The sequence below is a fragment of the Nicotiana sylvestris genome, chromosome 4 (assembly GCF_000393655.2).
Source record: "Nicotiana sylvestris chromosome 4, ASM39365v2, whole genome shotgun sequence".
Taxonomy (NCBI): Eukaryota; Viridiplantae; Streptophyta; class Magnoliopsida; order Solanales; family Solanaceae; genus Nicotiana; species Nicotiana sylvestris.
In genome coordinates this window covers 19900691-19920371 of record NC_091060.1, presented here as the reverse complement: position 1 = coordinate 19920371, position 19681 = coordinate 19900691, and the positions used below count along the sequence as shown (strand labels likewise).

Sequence of the window (19681 nt, the reverse complement as noted above, 5' to 3'; positions counted from 1 at the left end):
GCCCAAAAGGCATTCTCCGAAAGGCAAAGATGCCATACAGACAAGTGAATCATGTTTTCTCTCTGTCTTCAGAGGCTATTGAGATCTGATTGTACCCCGAATATCCATCTAAGAAACAAAAGTGCAATCGCCCAGCCAACCTGTCCATGATTTGGTTAATGAATGGCAGGGGGAAGTGGTCCTTCCGGGTGGCTTCAATTTTCAGTAATCCATGCAAATCCTCCATCCCGTAACTGTAGGAGTTGAGATCAACTCATTATTCTCATTTTGTACGACCGTCATTCCCCCCTTTTTTGGCACACATTGAACAGGGCTAACCTAATTGCTATCAGAGATGGGGAAGATGATTCCCACATCTAACCATTTGATCACTTCCTTCTTCACCACCTCTTTCTTATTCGGGTTCAGCCTTTGTTGATGTTCTCTGGAAGGTTGTATGCCCTTCTTCCAAGAGAATTTTGTGCATACAGAAGGCTGGGCTGATACCTTTTATGTCTGCCATGGTCCAACCAATGGCAATATTACATTCTTGTAGTATCTGTAGGAGCTGCTCTACCTGCACATCTAGCAAACCGGATGATATAATGACAGACAAAGTAGAGTCAGGGCCTAAGAAAACGTACCTGAGGTGAGCTAGGAGCGGTTTCAGCTCCATCTTGGGTGGTTCCTTTACTGATGGCTTTGCTGGAGGTGTAGCCCTTTTTTCTAACTCAAGGGACTCGAACTGAGGTTCCCTTTTCCAGAATCCTTGGCCTTCAAGTGCCATGACCCACTCAGCTAACCCTTCACCATCCATCTCCTCTAAATTTGTCAGACAGGCCTCTAATGGATCTTTAACAGTCAGGGTCACATCATCTTCGTGCAGGATCACATCCACTGCCTCTACTAGGGAGTAATTAGCATATTCACTGGGTCTCCTCATGGATTGCTGAACGTTGAATATGACTTCTTCATCGTTCAACCTCATTTTTAATTCCCCAGTTTCACAATCGATCAGTGCTCTCCCAGTGGCTAAGAATGGACTCCCTAAAATGATAGGTATCTCCCCATTTACCTGACAATCCAGAATAACAAAGTCTGCAGGAAACACAAACTTCCCCACTTGTACCAACACATTATCAAGAATCCCAGTTGGCCTTTTAACCATGCGGTCAGCCAGTTGCAATAGCATCGAAGTCAGCCTAGCTCTGTCAATGCCCAGTTTGGTGTATATAGCCAGAGGCATCAAATTTATGCTGGCTCCTAAGTCACATAATGCCTTTGCAAAGGCATAACTCCCAATAGTGCATGGAATAGTAAAGCTACCTGGGTCAGACATCTTTTGAGCCATGGGTCTTGTCACTACTGCGCTGCAGGTCTGCATCAGAGTTACTGTGGATAGGTCCTGAAAATCAAACTTCTATGACATTAGGTCTTTCATCATCTTTGCGTAGCCTGGCATCTCCCTCAAGGCATCCATCAAAGGAATATTCAACTGAATTTGACGCAACATCTCCATGAATTTCTTATGTTGATCTTCCTTCTTTTGTTTGACCAGTCTCTGAGGGAATGGTGCAGGTATCACCCTTTGTGCACTGCTTGTTGGCTCCTCTCTATTGGGGTTCTATGGAACAAGAGGTACCACCTGTTCTGCAGCTTGTTCACTCACCTTAGCTTTACCCTTTTCATCTTGACCATGTTCAACCACCACTTCAGTAAGTTCTGCTGGTTCATCTACCTCTAGTGGAACTGGAGTGGCTGGCGTAGTCTCTTTGCTGGCTTGTGCAACTTCCTGCTCTTTGTCTAAATCTCTCCCATTCCGGAGACTTACTGCTATCAACTAATTCGGGTTTTGCTCCTTGGGGTTGATGTTTGTGTCCGCTGGCAATGTTCCTTGGGGTTGGTTGTTTAAAGCCATAGACAGCTGCCCCAACTGAGTTTCAATGTTCTTTATAGCTGAATCATGCACTGCCAACTTTTCCTGTATCTTACCATTTATCCCAATAAGTTGCTGAAGCATACCCCTAATCTCTACCATGTTGCTACCTTGTTGCTGAGGAGGTGGCTGATATGTCAACTGTTGCTGGTTCTGTTATGGATAGCCCTGTTGTTTCTGGTGGTATGGCACCATTTGGCCTTGAGGTTCAATACCCCCAGGCTGTGGCATGTTTGGTCTGTATTGTTGATTTGGTGTCGGTATCCACTACTATCCTCCTTGCCTCTGACCCCTAAAGTTGTTGACATAATTCATATCTTTTCTTGCCCCTTGATTGTCACCTTTTCCACTCCATGATCACACATAAGACTAATTAACACAGGGTGTACACAATCATCCATTTGTTGTGTCAACAATATGCACCTGTTTTGTACCCATCTCATCAATCTTCTTTGTCAATATACTCATCTGAGTCATGAGTGTGGCCATGTTCTCTGCATGCGAATTATTTGGGTCAAGAGGAATTGAATATACTATGGGTGCCAGTGTTGTACCTCTAGCCATCCACCCCGAATTCTGAGACATCTTGTCAAGAAAGACTTTGTACTCGGTGAATGTATTACTCAAAAATGCACCTCCAGCTGAAGCATCCACGCTGGCCTTTAGATTGTCAGCTAACCCCATGTAGAACCTCTGGCCGAGCATCTGGTCTGGAATGCCATGGTGAGGACACTTCACTAGCATCCCTTTAAATCTTTCCCAAGTTTCTTGTAAGGTCTCAGTTGGCTGCTGCTTGAACTGCAATATTTCATCAATCTGCCTTGCAGTCTTATTGGGCGGGTAGAACTTATTCAGGAACTGCTTGACTAATTCCTCCCAGGTGACAATGGAATTTATAGGAGCAAATTCAACCAAGTCTGAGCTTCACCAGTCATAGAGAACGGGAACTATAATAGCTTGATAGCTTCCGGGGTCACATTAGGTTGCCTTTGGGTCACACAAATCGACATAAAAATTTTCAAGTGCTGCTAAGGGTCTTCAATGTGTGACCCGGAGAATAATCCCTTATTCTGCAGAAGATGCAGCATGTTGTTGGTGATCTGGAATGTCTCCGCTTGAATTGGGGGCACAGCTATGGCAATAGCCAGGTTGTCAGCCGTAGGCTATGCCCAATCATAAAGTGCAGCTTCTGGCACAAAAGGTGCCACTACTCTAACATTTGGGGCAGCTGGCTCATCCCCGACGTTTCCGTTAACGTTTTCTACGTCACCCATGTCAATTTCAAGTTTGTGTAGTTGTTGTGATTGTTGGATCCTCTTGTTAGCATGGTTCAATGCCCTGAATGTTTTATCGGGGTCTGAGAGTCATTCAAGCAGTTCTCCAGTCCTCGAAGAATTTCTAGGCATACACATGAAGTCCACAAGAGTTCAAACGTGAGAATTTCAATGAAAAGATTGTTTAACACCTTCGAAAATTGATTTAAACTAATAATTATAACACTACTTCTAAGTTTTAATAAATAACACCGTTAGTTCCCCGGTAACGGCGCCAAAATTTGATCACGCCCAACTATGCCTTCTAAAAGACAAAGCAGACGTTGCAAATATAATCCAACTTTAAGTCCGGAGTCGAATCCTCAGGGAACTAACCTATCTATTACAACTCTTTGGTAATGCTATTATCAACTCAACCAATTTCTAGATGCAAGAATTTTATCAATCAATCTTGTTTTTTTTTAACTACTTCAGATAGTATTAGAAATAACAATATGCTAGATTAAAGATAATTCAATGGTAAAAAGGTCTAGGACAGTGATTTCCCCAATTGCTAGCTTCGGTCTTGACTCTTTCGCTATAATATCACCATAATACTCTATGAGGATTAAGAGCTATGGGTTATCGTAACTATCTCTCGATCAACTACAATAATTTACTAGAGCATTCTCTCGAACTACTCTAGCTGACAATATGTGCAGCTCTAAATTATCCCACCAAAGTTTCGTTATCTCTAAACTCACTTTTAAGTCCAAGTAATGAATCTCTTCAATTACCCAAAAATGGTGTTGTTCAACAGCACTCTAACCTAATATTTTTTCTCAAGAAATATGAGGTAATTACACACGATTAATCAAGGTCCCATTTAATTAATCACCATACAAAATGTAGTTGAACAATCATATAATAAATCCGGCTCGATTATAACAAGTTGAGCCAAAACCTCAACCAACAATTGGTTCAATCAACCCTAGATAATTTTTTAGCTACTCATAACACAACAAGATAAAATTACAAAGTTGTTCATAATGTTTAATTACAAGAATTAAAAGGAGATAGAAAAACTCTAATATTTGGTTGATCTTCTCACACTTGTTCTTGCCTCCCCAGTAGTCTAAAAACAATTTTTTTTTTAATCTTGGGCAAGCTTCTAGAGTTTATAAGGGTTTAGAATAAGTTTTCCCCGAGTTACACTTTGGTCCCCAAATTTTATGGCAACTGAACAGTTCACCGCGGTTACGACACGACCGCAACACGACTGCGGTGAAGGCTAAGCATTCTGCCTCGCGTAATTGTCTGCCACGGTTCAACCGCGGTCGCAGTGGATTTCACCTCAGTCTATTTTTTTCTTCTTTATGCTTGGGTACTTCTTGATTGGACGTTTTCTTCATATTAGTGACTCCAAAACACTCCGTAGTGCTTTCTAACTTAGATTATTCTCTGTGAAGCAAAAGAACACGAATTAAAGCATTTTGTTATCAATTCGCCTATAAAACAACAATAAAGCATGGTAATATTAAGGTGTAAATATCATCTATATAGCTTAATATCAATAGGCATATGTTTGTAGAAGAAAGAACATCCCACTTTGTATCTAATTTCCTATCTAGTTTTTTTTAAGTTTCTAATGAGAAAGAGAAGAGTAATCTTGGTCTCTTCCTCTAGTCTTTCTCTTTGTAGTAAAAATAATCTTAGTCTTTTGAACGTATTTTTTAGCTTTCTTACTTCATAATGGAGTAATTCTTTTTTTTGGGATAGTTGATAAAGCTTGATATAATTATAATACTATCTCAGTTCAATACATTCCTGGCCTGAAACTATATTTATATTTCATACTGTGCTGGAATGATAATTTTTTAAACATTATTATCACATCTACATATTTTATATCTAAGTTATTCTTATATTAATTTTGTAATTCTCACGGAGAAAAATTAATATATAATAACTGATGAATAGAATATTAGAGTGAAAGTAATTTTTGGTAAAATTATTATTTCAAGTCTGTAATCTTGCTTTCCTCAGTTTTAATTCTCACGGAGGAATTGTTGAAGGCAGGATTATTGATTTCTATTAAAAATATTCTCACGAAGTTTTTACTACACTTGAGCACAATCTAGGCAAGATATTTCAGTTTAATCGTCACAAGTTTTAAATCAATTGATTGACATAACCTCACGGAGTGTTAATTATTTATTTTTTTCTTAGTGTAAAAATATAATTGTATTATCAATAAGCAATTATTCTTTAGAGAAATACGTATAAAACTGAGATTTTATTGTAATGATATATTAAGTGAATTCTATAATTCCCAACTCTTTTTAAATATAAACTTTTCAGAAGAAATTTGTCTTAATTTATAATTTCAAACACAACTTTCATCAATTTGGTTCTCTCAAATAGTAGTCAAAATATTACAAGTTTGTATCTTAGATTGTCCAATCTCTGTAGGACGATATCATAAACTATACTAGAATTTGACAGAGTACGAGCAGAAAATTCTATACACACAAGCTTCGTCAAATTTTTGGCGTCGTTGCCGGGAATTGGCACACATCTACTTCAGATTAAATTTTTTATTACTAATTTGAGAATTTATTATATTGTTAATTTTCCCTTCAAAATGTTATCTCCTACGTACTACTATCATAATTGTTACTACTATTAGGAGCAATTCTATATAATATTGTAAAAAATCATATAAAAAAAGTGAAATCCCTCATAGTTAGTACTTCAACCTACTTTATTTTATATTTTATTATTATATTATTATTGTTAGTACTAACATCTATATAATAATATATTAGTTTTGTGATTCACAATCTTATTTTTTTATTTGTCATTTTTAAGTATATTTTATTATTATTATTATTATTATTATTATTATTATTATTATTATTATTATTATTATTATTATTGTAAGTACTTGTTTTTACTATTCTAGTTCTAAAAGTATCCTTTGTATTATTCTATATTACTATTATTATAACTATTACTTTTACTATATTTTTATAAAATAATATTTTTATTCAATTTTTTTTTAATTGATAGTACTTTAATCCTTCAGCATACTTAATTTATTATTGAATTTTTTTCATATAATATAATTAGTATTATATTATTTCTTTTGACGGTTAGTTACAACTTACTATTTTAGTTAACTATAATATTACCGTACTATTTTTTTATTCATTTTTAAAAATTATCTATTACTATTTTAGGGACTATCTTTATTTTACTTTAATTTCAGATAGTTTATGACCCGCTCTTCTACAAAAGAGTTGGCCAATTACGATCCTGAAATTGAAAAAACTTGGCGATTGTGCAGGAAAGGACAAATATCATCTCAAAACATAACTTGTAACAGAATGGAGCACCAATATTAGAAGATGATAACAATCCACTACAAATTCCATCACCAGCTCATGTAGAGGAGCAGTTTGATGAAGTGACGCCAAGACCAGCAAACATAATCCTAAGGGATTATGCTAGACCTGATCGCTTTAACTGTGAATCTAGTATCAGGAAACCTCAAGTAGCAGCTAATAACTTTGAAATCAGGACATGTCTGGTTCAAACGATTCAACAATCTTGCATTTTCACCGGTGATCTAAGTGAAGATCCACATAGTCATTTAAATGACTTTTTAGAATTGGTTGAAACTGCAAAGTATAATGGAGTACCTCCTGAAGCAATTAATTAAGGTTATTTCCTTTTTCTTTAAAAGGAGAGGCCAAAACTTGGTTATGAAGTTTGCCGCAAGGGTCTATTACCACATGGGACCAAATGACTCAGAAATTTTTAAATAAATATTTTTTCCCTGCTAAAACAACAAAGTAAAGACAAGATATATCTAACTTCTTGCAGACTGGCACTGAGTCAGTTTATCAAACTTGGGAAAGATTGAAAATAATGTTAAGGAAATGTCCATATCATGACATTCCTGAACATATGCAGTTGTACATCTTTTATCATGGTTTGAAACCATCTTCTAGAAATGTAATAGATGCAGCTGCAGGAGGTTCCATAATGGGAAAAACCACAGAAGAAGCATTGCAATTGCTTAATAAAATTTCTAAAAATGTCATACAGTGGCCATCTGAGCGTGTAATCATTAAGAAAGATGCTACAGTAAATTAGGTGGCTGTTTTAAATACACTAACACAACAGATTGTTTCTTTGGCACAAAAATTTGAATCTTTTCAGGTAAATACACAACAACCAAGCCAATCTGAGGCTTGTGACTTGTGTGGAGGAAACCATCTAAGCCACGAATGTCAAGCAACCAATCAAAATGATGAACATGTCAATGTCATCGGATACAAGCCGTATCATTTTTGGAAGTCCATTAGCACAAGAACATCCAGGATTTCAATGGAGCAATGCAAATGGTGCTGAAAACTCTCAAAACTACAAAAAGTAACAGGTACAGAGTCCACCCGGATATCAAAATCAAAATCGCGGACAACAAAATTTTAGGCCTTATCAGCAAGCAACTCCATATCAACAAAGGCCTCAACAAGGCCATCCAAGTCTTGATGACCTTTTGTACAAGTACATTAAGGTTACTGATGAATAAATGGAAAGCCAAAATTCAGCTCTAAAAAAACTTGAAATTTAGTTAAGCCAATTTGTAACTCTTATGTCTGAAAAGATTCAAGGTCCTTTACCAAGCAATACAAAGAAAAATTCAAAAGAACACTTGCCTTACAGTCAGGTATAACTCTTGATGAACCCTATGCAAAGAAACAAGAAAAGAATCAATCAGAACAACAGGTATGCAAGGGTGAGAAGGTTGAGACACCCTCTCAACCATCAGAAGAGAAAGAAGCCAAGAAAAAAGAAGAAAAAAATACTAAAAATTTGACTTCTTTCCCCGTTACAATTCCTTTCCCACAAAAGATGAAAAAAGAAAAGCTGGGTAATCAATTTCAAAGTTTTTGGAGATTTTAAAACAAATTCACATTAATATTCCTTTTACTGATGCTTTATTGCAAATGCCTTCATATGCCAAATTTTTGAAAGAAATTTTATCAAGCAAAAGGAAATTGGAAGAAGTTTCTGTGGTAATGCTTACAAAAAATGCAGTGCTATACTTCAAAATAAGCTACCACAAAAACTCAGTGACCTAGGTAGTTTTACCATTCCATGTACTCTGGGAGGAGTATACATTGAAAAAGCACTTTGTGATTCTGGAGCTTCAATAAATTTGATGTCATTTTCTATTTTTTTAAAAAAATAGATCTTGGTGAAATGAAAGACACATGTGTTTCACTTCAATTTGCTGATCAAAGTACCAAGAGACCAAAGGGAATAATTGAAAATGTGCTTGTAAGAGTAGATAAATTTATTTTTCCTGTAGATTTCATAGTGCTTGAAATGAAGGAGTGTTCTGATGAACCAATTATTTTTGGCAGACCATTTCTTATAACAGGCAGGGCAGTCATAGATGTCCATCAAGGACAACTAATTTTAAGAGTTGATGAAGAAAGAGTTATTTTCAATATGCAAAAGATACTAAGATTCTCAAAAGATGGTACATCATCTTCATGTTTTTCAATTGACATGATTAATAATCTTAGATGAATTCAAAGATGATCAATTAATTTCTGACTCAATGGAAAGATGTTTGTCCAAATCTGGCACCAGACAGGATGAAGATTCGACTATCAGAAATGATGCAAAATTATTGAAAAAAGATTATGAGGAAGGAAGCATTCATTAGAAGAAGTTCAACCAAAAATTGAACTCAAAACTCTCCCTTCTCATTTGAAATATGTCTATCTTGAGCATGAGTTATTCCCTATAATTATTTCATCTTCTCTAACTACAGAACAGAAAGAAAGATTGATTGAAGTATTAAAAGCACACAAAGGATCCTTGGGATGGACTGTAGAAGATATCAAAGGGATTAATCCAACAATTTGTACGCACAGAATCCTCATGGAGGATATCTACAAATTGATAGTCCAACCCCAAAGGAGATTAAACCCAGCAATGCAGGAAGTGGTAAAAAAGGAGATTGTAAAGCTTTTGCCGGCATGTATTATTTACCCTATTTCAGACAACACTTGGGTAAGTCCTATTCAGGTAGTACCAAAAAAGAGAGGTATGACAGTGATAAAAAATAAAAATTATGAACTAATACCTACCAGGACCGTCACAAGATGGAGAGTCTGTATAGATTATAGACGTCTCAATGATGCCACTAGAAAAAATCACTTTCCTTTGCCATTTATTGATCAAATATTAGAAAGAATTGCAAGATATGGTTTTTATTGTTTTGCTGATGGCTATTCAGGGTATAACCAAATCTCAATCGCACCAGAAGATCAAGATAAGACAACTTTCACATGTCCTCATGGAACATATGCATATAGGAGAATGCCATTTGGTTTGTGCAATGCTCCTGCCACATTTCGGCGTTGCATGTCAGCAATTTTTTCTGACATGACTGAAAAATTTCTTGAAATTTTCATGGATGATTTTACACTCTTCGACAAGGGTTTTGAGGATTGTCTTCATCATTTAACTTTAGTTCTTAAGAGATGTGAAGAGACAAACTTAATTCTTAATTGGGAAAAATGTCATTTTATGGTTACTGAGGGAATTATTTTAGGACATAAAATCACTACTAAAGGGATAGAAGTTGATAAGGATAAAATTAATCTTATAGCAGGATTACCCCTTCCGACAACTGTTAAAGGCATTAGAAGCTTTCTAGGTCATGCAAGTTTTTACAGACGGTTCATAAAAGATTTTTCAAAAATTTCAAAATCGCTGACTAACCTTTTAATGAAAGATGTTAAGTTTGAATTTTCAGGTGATTGTATGAAAGCCTTTGATACCCTTAAAGAAAAATTATCAACTGCCTCTATAGTTGTGTCCCCTGATTGGAACCAACCTTTTGAGGTCATGTGATGCTAGTGATACAACAGTTGGAGCTGTTTTAGGCTAGAGAAAAGATAAGATTTTTCGTCCAATTTACTATGCCAGCAGGATACAATCTCATTACAGTCTCATTACCCATACTCAAAGTTCCAAAGTCTCATTCCAAACAAATCGTTCCAACACCAACCACCCTAGATACAGTCTCATTACCCATACTCAAAGTTCCAAAGTCACCGTGAGTATAGGATAAGAAACATTCCTTCCTTGATGTCACATGAGATGCGGCACCACTGTTCGCAACCCAGCTTGACTCATCACAAGCAATATTTATCAGATTCGCATCAAGGATAGTAACAAGATCCTCTGTAGTGACGATAGCCACACGATTGCCATCTTCTTTCTGTTCTTCCTTGTCTCTATTCTCCTTTTTTAAAATCCGGCAGAACTTCTTTGTGTGCCTTTCTTTCCGCAATGATAGCACTCAATATCTTTAAGTCTGCTTCTGGATTTGCTTCTATTATGTTCTCTGTTTTGAGAACCCCAATTCTTGCTTATCCCCATAGAGTCAGTCACCAAGACATCTGATGAGGAGGAACCCTGAGATTTTCTTCCCATCTCTTCATTTAAAACACTACTCTTGGAAAGATCCATAGAGACCACACCATCCGGAGCAGAATTTGATAATGAAGTTCTAAGAACTTCCCAAGAATCTGGTAGGGAACCAAGTAGAAACAAGCCTTGAATTTTTTCATCAAATTTAATGCCCATAGCATATAACTGGTTCATGATCCCCTGAAAATTATTCAGATGATCTGTCATCGCGGAACCATCGTGGTATTTTAAACCCAACAACCGTTTTATCATAAACATCTTGTTGTTCCAGTTTTCCGAGCATACAAACTTTCAAGGTGATCCCATAGGGTCCGAGCATGTGTCTCCCCAGAAATATGGTTCAAAACATTATCGTCAACCCACTGTCTAATAAAGCCGCAAACGTGCATGTGTATCAAATTCCACTCTTCATCTGATTTATTATCAGGCTTTTTAGTGGTGAAGACAGGTTGAAGAAAATCTTGACTTAGAGCAAATCTTCCATTTTGCCCTTCCAAATGGCATAATTTGTGCCACTCAAAGTAACCATCTAACTAGTGTTGGCTTCCATCGTTTATCACAAATACAAATACTATTTATTAGGAGACCAAAGTAATTTTTTCCTGATGTGAAAGTTCAGATTGTGCTGCAACCACAGAGAATACTCAGATAGAACCTTGGCCCTAATACCACTTGTTGGGAATAAAAATAGACCCACAAAAATAATATTCACGGTATTAGTGATAAACGCATTTTTTCAGGTACATATTCTTCATTGGTTTTTATTGAGAATTAGAATGAAGTTGGCAAAGCCTGCAAGACAATGAGATATCTTACGGCTCTATACTATTATGGATAAGAAAAACTAAGGCTTCATTTATTTTTTAAGATTAAAACGTCTGAATCTAAATGCAGAACAGTAGTCATACGAACTGCTAAGCTATGTGAAGATTGCTTGCTTTTTTAAGTTGATATGACATTCATGTCAAGTATTTATGAGACTAATTATGTAACTCAGACAGCTATGTGTCGTTAGCTTCTTGATTACCATCTTTAGTTCTTGTGGTGGTGGTTTTATATTTTTTGCTAACGATCCAGATCTGCATGGTAAGTTGGTAACTGTGATTGGTTTCTTGACAGACCAAGCAGCTCTGAGAAGACTCCCTCGAGCAATCGATACCCTGATTTGTTTGGTTCATTTCAATCCCTAAAATTGAAGTCTTCCTCCCAGCCAAGAGTTTCACATTATGGTGGTCCTAAACCGGAAATTCAGAAACTTGCATCTGAAGGTTTTGAGATGGCTGTCTATCGGAAAGGAGTATCACATTATTTAGAAGATGGACCGTTTTTCAAGTCAACTCCTCATTCTAATCCACCACTCAGTCTTCATAGAAAATGTAAAAGCGTAGCTAATGATATGTCAGAGAATGGAGTTCTGGGCAATCATTTGTCACAAGATAGCACAGAAAATGGCTCGGATAGATGGTTCGAGAAATTCTCAAGAAGGCATCAAAAATCTGAGGCTGATTTCTGTTCTCGCACCCCAGAAGTACTGTTGAAGAAAGATAATAACAGTGGCAGCGGGTTTTCTGCCGTTGCTGGGAAAGATTTGGCTTTGCGACCTAAGTCAGCTAGTCGAACTCTCTCTGGACCAGATACTGAAGCAAGTTCAATAAATCCTATCCCTATGGCATTGAATGATTCTTTACTAAACGAAAGTACTAGTGTCAGGAAGTCATCAAGTACATCGAGTTTGCAAGATTCAGATAGTAGCGGCACATTATCTTCCCTGTGGACACCAACGAAGTGGAATTTGAAGCCAGATTTTCAGGCAATTTCTGCTGCAGCAATTACCAAACCAATCTTTGATAGCCTTCCTAAACCAATTACTGCGCGAAAAAGCAAGACTGCTGTTGATTAGCAACTATTTCTGCATATCTTCTTACCCCTTCTTCAACACAGAGAAACTAAAAGTAGAACTATAGAAGTAAACCATTAAATGCTTACTTAGTCCTTTTCTTATTTCAAAGTTTTGGTTAGAGGATGCTCAGATCTTCCATTGGTAAAAGGTGAAGTTTATCCTTGGAGTTAAGAATTTGTAGCAGTGCAGCAAAGATTACTTTGTAGTAGAATTTTTTTTGCATGGTAATGCTTCATGAACCTTAAACATCCTATGTAGATTACATATTTAAGTCTATTTATCTGTAATTGGAGGAAAGAACATTGGTTATTATTATATTAGACATTCTTTCTGCATATCTTATTTCACAATTTTCTGAAAACATTGTTGTTATTTTTATTACGCATTTTTATGGTACTAATATATCATCTCCTATTGCTTTTTTGAGCCGAGGGTCTCCTGGAAACAGCCTCCCTATCTTTCGGGGTAGGGGTAAGGTTTGCGTACATATTACCCTCCCCAGACCCCATTTGTGGGATTATACTGGGCCGTTGTTGTTGTTGGTATTAGTGATAAACGCGAAATACTAAGTTATGGTTAAATCAACAATAATAAAAGTGCATCAATAATGACACCAAGATTTTACGTGGAAATCCTTCTGAATAAGGAAAAAACCACTGCCAAGAAGAGCAACTAATATTACTATAGCAAGGAATTTTACACTGTGTAGTAACGAGTACAAATACTCCTAAGACCACCAACACCCTCAAAACAAAAAAATAGTATTTTACTTTTTCACCTTACTACAATATCTATCACATTCTATTTTTCTTCACAGTCTATAGAATACCTTGTTCTCTCTCTCACTCAGATGTATTGTCTGAGATTTTGGTTTATATGCAACTGATGAAATGCTTCACTATTTATAGGAAAAAAATGGGCTTGCTGATGTAAGCAGTGACTCAAGCAAGCACAAAAAATTTCAATGTTTAAAGTGTGAAAGATATTTGGCTGGTTGATCATATCTGCAAACTTTGACAATTTACCAAAGGAAGAAGACATCTTCCTTAAAACATAAGGCTGGACCCCACATATATTACTTATGAAATAATGTTAGTAACTATTGTTATCGTCGCTTCAGTTGAAAGAAATTTTCAAATTTAAAATTGATAAAATCTTACCTAAGATCAACAATGTCTCAAGAAAGGTTAAGTGAATTAGCTATATTGTTAATTAAGAAAGATTTATTAGGAGTTATTGATTATAAGAAAATTATTAGTAATAACTTTGTATCTAAGAAACTCTAGAAAAATAGACTTCAAACAAATAAATAAATAATTTTAAGAAAATAAAAAATTAAGGCCCCTCATAAAGTTTGGCGTTAGGCTACAGAACTCGTCGGGCCGCCCCGAACTCCCGGTTTCGATATCTTAACAAGTGTACACGGCAAGCATGGCCTGCTTTGAGTTCTTTTTGGTTAAAAAGCTGACCAATGCAGTGTAAACTTGTTTTCAATCTCCAGTCTACAGGCATTGCGGCAGAACTACAGTGATCTACGTTGAATAAATCAAAACAAAGTGAAATAAGATATGCAGAAAGAATGTCTAATATAATAATAACCAGTGTTCTTTCCTCCAATTACAGATAAATAGACTTAAATATGTAATCTACATAGGATGTTTAAGTTTCATGAAGCATTACCATGCAAAAAAAATTCTACTACAAAGTAATCTTTGCTGCACTGCTACAAATTCTTAACTCCAAGGATAAACTTCACCTTTTACCAATGGAAGATCTGAGCATCCTCTAACCAAAACTTTGAAATAAGAAAAGGACTAAGTAAGCATTTAATGGTTTACTTCTATAGTTCTACTATTAATTTCTCTGTGTTGAAGAAGGGGTAAGAAGATATGCAGAAATAGTTGCTAATCAACAGCAGTCTTGCTTTTTCGCGCAGTAATTGGTTTAGGAAGGCTATCAAAGATCGGTTTGGTAATTGCTGCAGCAGAAATTGCCTGAAAATCTGGCTTCAAATTCCACTTCGTTGTTGTCCACAGGGAAGATAATGTGCCGCTACTATCTGAATCTTGCAAACTCGATGTACTTGATGACTTCCTGACACTAGTACTTTCGTTTAGTAAAGAATCATTCAATGCCATAGGGATAGGATTTATTGAACTTGCTTCAGTATCTGGTCCAGAGAGAGTTCGACTAGCTGACTTAGGTCGCAAAGCCAAACCTTTCCCAGCAACGGCAGAAAACCCGCTGCCACTGTTATTATCTTTCTTCAACAGTACTTCTGGGGTGCGAGAACTGAAATCAGCCTCAGATTTTTGACGCCTTCTTGAGAATTTCTCGAACCATCTATCCGAGCCATTTTCTGTGCTATCTTGTGACAAATGATTGCCCAGAACTCCATTCTCTGACATATCATTAGCTACGCTTTTACATTTTCTATGAAGACTGAGTGGTGGATTAGAATGAGGAGTTGACTTGAAAAACGGTCCATCTTCTAAATAATGTGATACTCCTTTCCGATAGACAGCCATCTCAAAACCTTCAGATGCAAGTTTCTGAATTTCCGGTTTAGGACCACCATAATGTGAAACTCTTGGCTGGGAGGAAGACTTCAATTTTAGGGATTGAAATGAACCAAACAAATCAGGGTATCGATTGCTCGAGGGAGTCTTCTCAGAGCTGCTTGGTCTGTCAAGAAACCAATCACAGTTACCAACTTACCATGCAGATCTGGATCGTTAGCAAAAAATATAAAACCACCACCACAAGAACTAAAGATGGTAATCAAGAAGCTAACGACACAGAGCTGTCTGAGTTACATAATTAGTCTCATAAATACTTGACATGAATGTCATATCAACTTAAAAAAGTAAGCAATCTTCACATAGCTTAGCAGTTCGTATGACTACTACTGTTCTGCAGAAACTAGTGACTGAGAAGTAATATGAATCAGATGTGCATTTAGATTCAGACGTTTTAATCTTAATAAAAATAAATGAAGCCTTAGTTTTTCTTATCCATAATAGTATAGAGCCGTAAGATATCTCATTGTCTTGCAGGCTTTGCCAACTTCATTCTAATTCTCAATAAAAACCAATGAAGAATATGTACCTGAAAACAATTTTCTGCATCTCCATGAGACCCTTATTCCATCCATTATATGTTCTCGAGGGACTCTTATAGATATTTTTATCGCTTAAATATTGAATACTTTATGAAGTCAAGGCAAGAACCAACTAAACATTAGCTTCGTATCCAAACAGTTTGCAGATACAAGAAAATTTTGTGGACAATCTTTTTTTTTCCAATAAAATTCTTGTGGATTAAAGGGGGGCCTTGGCTTAACTGGTAAAGTTGCTGCCATGTGACCAGGGGGTCATGGATTCGAACCGTGAAAATAGCCTCTTGCAGAAATGCAGGTTAAGGCTGCGTACAATAGACCGTTGTGGTCCGGCCCTTCCCCGGACCCCTCGCATAGCGGGAGTTTAGTGCACCAGACTGCCCTTAAAATTCTTGTGGACAAAGTAAAGCTTGTCAATCTTTCTGTTTTTCTGACAAGGACAAAGCTTATCAATCTTAATACATTGAAAAAAGTGTTTTGCACTTGAAAGCGATGGTTTTCTCCTTCAGAAATTGAGGGCATTTCGCCAGAGTATGAGCCTTTTAAGTCATTAGATAGGAAATAGTTCTATAAGTTAGTCCCAGATAAAGTGCACAAATGCAAACTGAATCCACTTTGGAACCTTAACAATCTTAAAACTAGTAGTCCACTAAGTTGCTAATGATATGCAAAGAAGCGTATGCGAGATCCTACTTATTAGTACTCCAGCTTGGTTACTTGCTGCTCCACCTGTAAGTAAGGATTTCAACCACATAGTACGTACAGCCAAGATCTAATAATGCTGGTGCACTAGTTATTAAATGTTCTCTACAAGCAGATCACCTTATACACCTAATGACAAATTCTAATAGCCTGGGAGAAGAATGATGGTTGTCCTTGAAATGCAAATCTCTGATTCGAAAATGCAGCAGAGATCCACCTAAGACAAATGGGCTCATTTGATGTTTTTCTCTGCCATGCCCATACAAAGCTCTTGGCTAAACAAACCAGACTTAAATATCTAAGTGATAAAGGGCTTGTTCACTTCTATTGACGACACAATTAAATTACAATTACATAGAAACAGAAGCTGATATGACTTGTTCCATGTAGTGAAGGATGAAACAAAAAGATGAGAATATCCAACTAACAAATAAGGAGTACATTATGGTTTGCTACATCGATGCAAATTTCACCATGAAAACCGGAGCTTAAAGCAGCTAAATTTGTAAAGAAAGAGAAGGAAATAAGTATGAAGAAAGAAAAAGCTCAAACACATCTATGCCTTGATTCAACCTCAACTTAACATCTACATTTATAAAGGCATCTCTAGGTAAGTGTGGTCAGATCTCCCTACCATCTTATATTAACGAGTTGTAATGCAACTGAGTGCAATGAATTTTGCAGACTCTGTGCACCCATACAACAATCACTGATTTTCCGATGGAGTTGAATGCCGCTCGAACAGTTAGAGAACTTTATATGGTTTTCATGTCCATAATAATAACAGAGGAAACAAGCAACACATATTTTATGATAGACTGATAGGTAAAGAGTTGGTCACATGTAAACAAGCGATTAACATAAATCTAAAACAGAAAATGAAAAAAGACTAGATCAGCGACTTATCCACAGGGAAAGAAACGCTGATATAAGATTCTAAAGTAAGAAAGTTAGAATACCCATGGGCGTCTTGGCCATTTGACACTACGGGTGATGGTGGATGCCTCCCGTGTAATGGTATTTGAAGTGTCTTTAGAGCAAACATTTGGAGGTCTGAAACCAGCCCATTCAACCTCTTAATATCAGCTACCTGTCACATTGGAGACGAATGTACACCATGTTAAAGCCATCATCTATTTGGAGGGCAATCCCAGGTGCAAAATGGTAAAGAAATGTAAGTAGACATTGGTGCACTTTGCTTTGCAATAAAAAAAAAAAGCAAACCCAAGTTCACAATCACAGACTGCATGCTTTAGCATGTCACCTAATGGAATAAGTAGAAACTTTCTAGAATCAGCACACTATTTATCCTCGCATGTGGTTTCAAAACATTCAGAAAAATCAGCTGTGCAAAAGAAATATGTACTGATGATAGCCAAAGGCAAACTTGTAAGTGACAAAGAAAAGCTTTAGCATTTAAGCGGCAGTGGCTGGCTAGTCACAACTCTAGAATCCAATGAACTGACAGCAGAGTTGAGAGACATGCCAAAATGAGCTCTGCCTATACATATCTACAGCCACTAAAGGATCCACCTGAATTTGATGCTATAGTTATGCTTGTCACCGAAGTGGAGCCTTGGCGTAACTGGTAAAGTTTCTGCCATGTGACCAAGAGGTCACGGGTTCAAGCGGTGGAAACAGCCTCTTGCAGTAATGCTTGTTAAGCCTGCATACAATAGACCCTTATAGTCCGACCCTTTCCTAGACCCCGTGCATAGCGGAAACTTAGTGCACCGGGTTGCCCTTTAATTAAGCTTGTCACCAGCAAAAACTGCTTGAGCTACAACATTTAGGCCCTTCTTCCTTCCTATGAATAATGTACCACGTCTTTTCATTCAAAAATATCACTCAAGGGTGTGGCCTAAGTGGGTCCAACTAGGTGATTATTCCCATCTGTTATTTCCATTCGTATATGTTGATGGGAGGTAGCAAGTATCTGGGGAGTCATTTAGGTGTATGAAAGCTAGCTCGGATGCCACCGATACAAAAGAAACTGTTTTTTATTCAAAACTCCTCAATTCCTCCTCCATTCTTTCTATGATCAAATAACAAAAGTAAAAATCCAGTATACACAAACAAAATCTGATAAATACAGAAAACTTAATATTTAAAACGAAAAAGAAAAATTACCTCAACGCCATATTTGATTGCTACACCAGGAAGCGTATCAAATTTTGAAACTTGGTGTTCAATATAATTCAATCCTCCTCCACCGACACTACAAGCACCGCTACCACCACCAGAATGCGGCGGAGATGATGACCTCATCATGGCGGAGCAATCTCCCCCGCCAAAAAGAAAACAAAAAAAGAGGGGAAAAAAAAAACCTAATCCAGTTTCAATCTAAATTATTTGATCAATTAACCAGTTACAAAGATTAAAATTATGTGTATATCATGCTTCTCTAAATATCAAAAGAACCTAACCCAGTTTCAATCTACACATTTTGATCAATTAAACATGTACAAAAATTAGAATTATGTGTATATTATGCTGCTTTTAATATCAATAAAGATTGTAATTTTATTACCAGCACCCCCAAAGAAACAAAAAAAAAATCAAAAGAATATATCCCAGTTTCAGTTACACATTTTGATCAATGCCCATCTAAAAAAGTAGAAGTAAAAATTAAATCTTGATTGGCAGATAAGGAAGAAATGGAAATGAATATAAGAGATGATAATTGTAAGATTTAAAATAAAAAGGCTTCTCAGATCTGCCGATTTAGTGGGTTTTTTTTTTAAAAAAAAAATTGTTAGTTCCTTTTTCCTGGGGGAAGAAAAATGGGAGAGAGTGAATGAAAGATAAAGGTGACGGTGATGATAGGGGAATGATGACAAATTCTACTTTTGCAGAATCCTTTGTTTTGCTTTGACTGTAACTACCTTTTTATATCTTCTGAAAATGAAGTACGAAAATGAGGTAAAAATTTGTCTTACTTCCGGCTTGTTTGGATGGTTGTTACAAATTGTACCGTATCGTATTGTTACTTTAAATATATTGTTTAGTTTGATTGTTACTTAAATTTTATTGTATTATATTATTAATTCATCGTTACATAACGATGAAATGTGTCACTTTATGTAACGACCGATTTGGTGCGGCCGCGTCGTTACCTTGTCTTTTTCTCTCAATCTCACCCTTTATTATTATTAAATTATTTTATTTTATCATTTACCCTACTTTTTTATATAGTAATGTTACCTTGCATCATAATTTTTCTTTATAATATTGCAAGTTTATTCTTCATATTGTTGGTGCGTGATATC

General features: G+C 36.4%; 2 protein-coding genes and 1 non-coding gene across 3 annotated transcripts; 1 reads left to right on the top strand and 2 right to left on the bottom strand.

The window, feature by feature from the left end:
- Positions 1-394: 394 nt before the first annotated feature.
- On the bottom strand, positions 395-1330 carry LOC138889306 (uncharacterized). Its single transcript, XM_070172598.1, has one exon. The coding sequence runs from the start codon at positions 1328-1330 to the stop codon at positions 395-397; it is 936 nt and encodes a 311-aa protein (XP_070028699.1).
- A 1300-nt stretch (positions 1331-2630) lies between these two features.
- Positions 2631-2737, top strand: LOC138890957 (small nucleolar RNA R71). Its single transcript, XR_011407319.1, has one exon. It is a non-coding gene; the product is annotated as a small nucleolar RNA R71 (small nucleolar RNA).
- An 11424-nt stretch (positions 2738-14161) lies between these two features.
- Positions 14162-19259, bottom strand: LOC104247017 (uncharacterized). Its single transcript, XM_070171811.1, has 3 exons — positions 18543-19259; positions 17372-17502; positions 14162-15277 (listed from the first exon to the last, which is right to left on the bottom strand). The coding sequence occupies exons 1-3, from the start codon at positions 18681-18683 to the stop codon at positions 14497-14499; spliced, it is 1053 nt and encodes a 350-aa protein (XP_070027912.1). The 5' UTR covers positions 18684-19259; the 3' UTR covers positions 14162-14496.
- Positions 19260-19681: the final 422 nt, after the last annotated feature.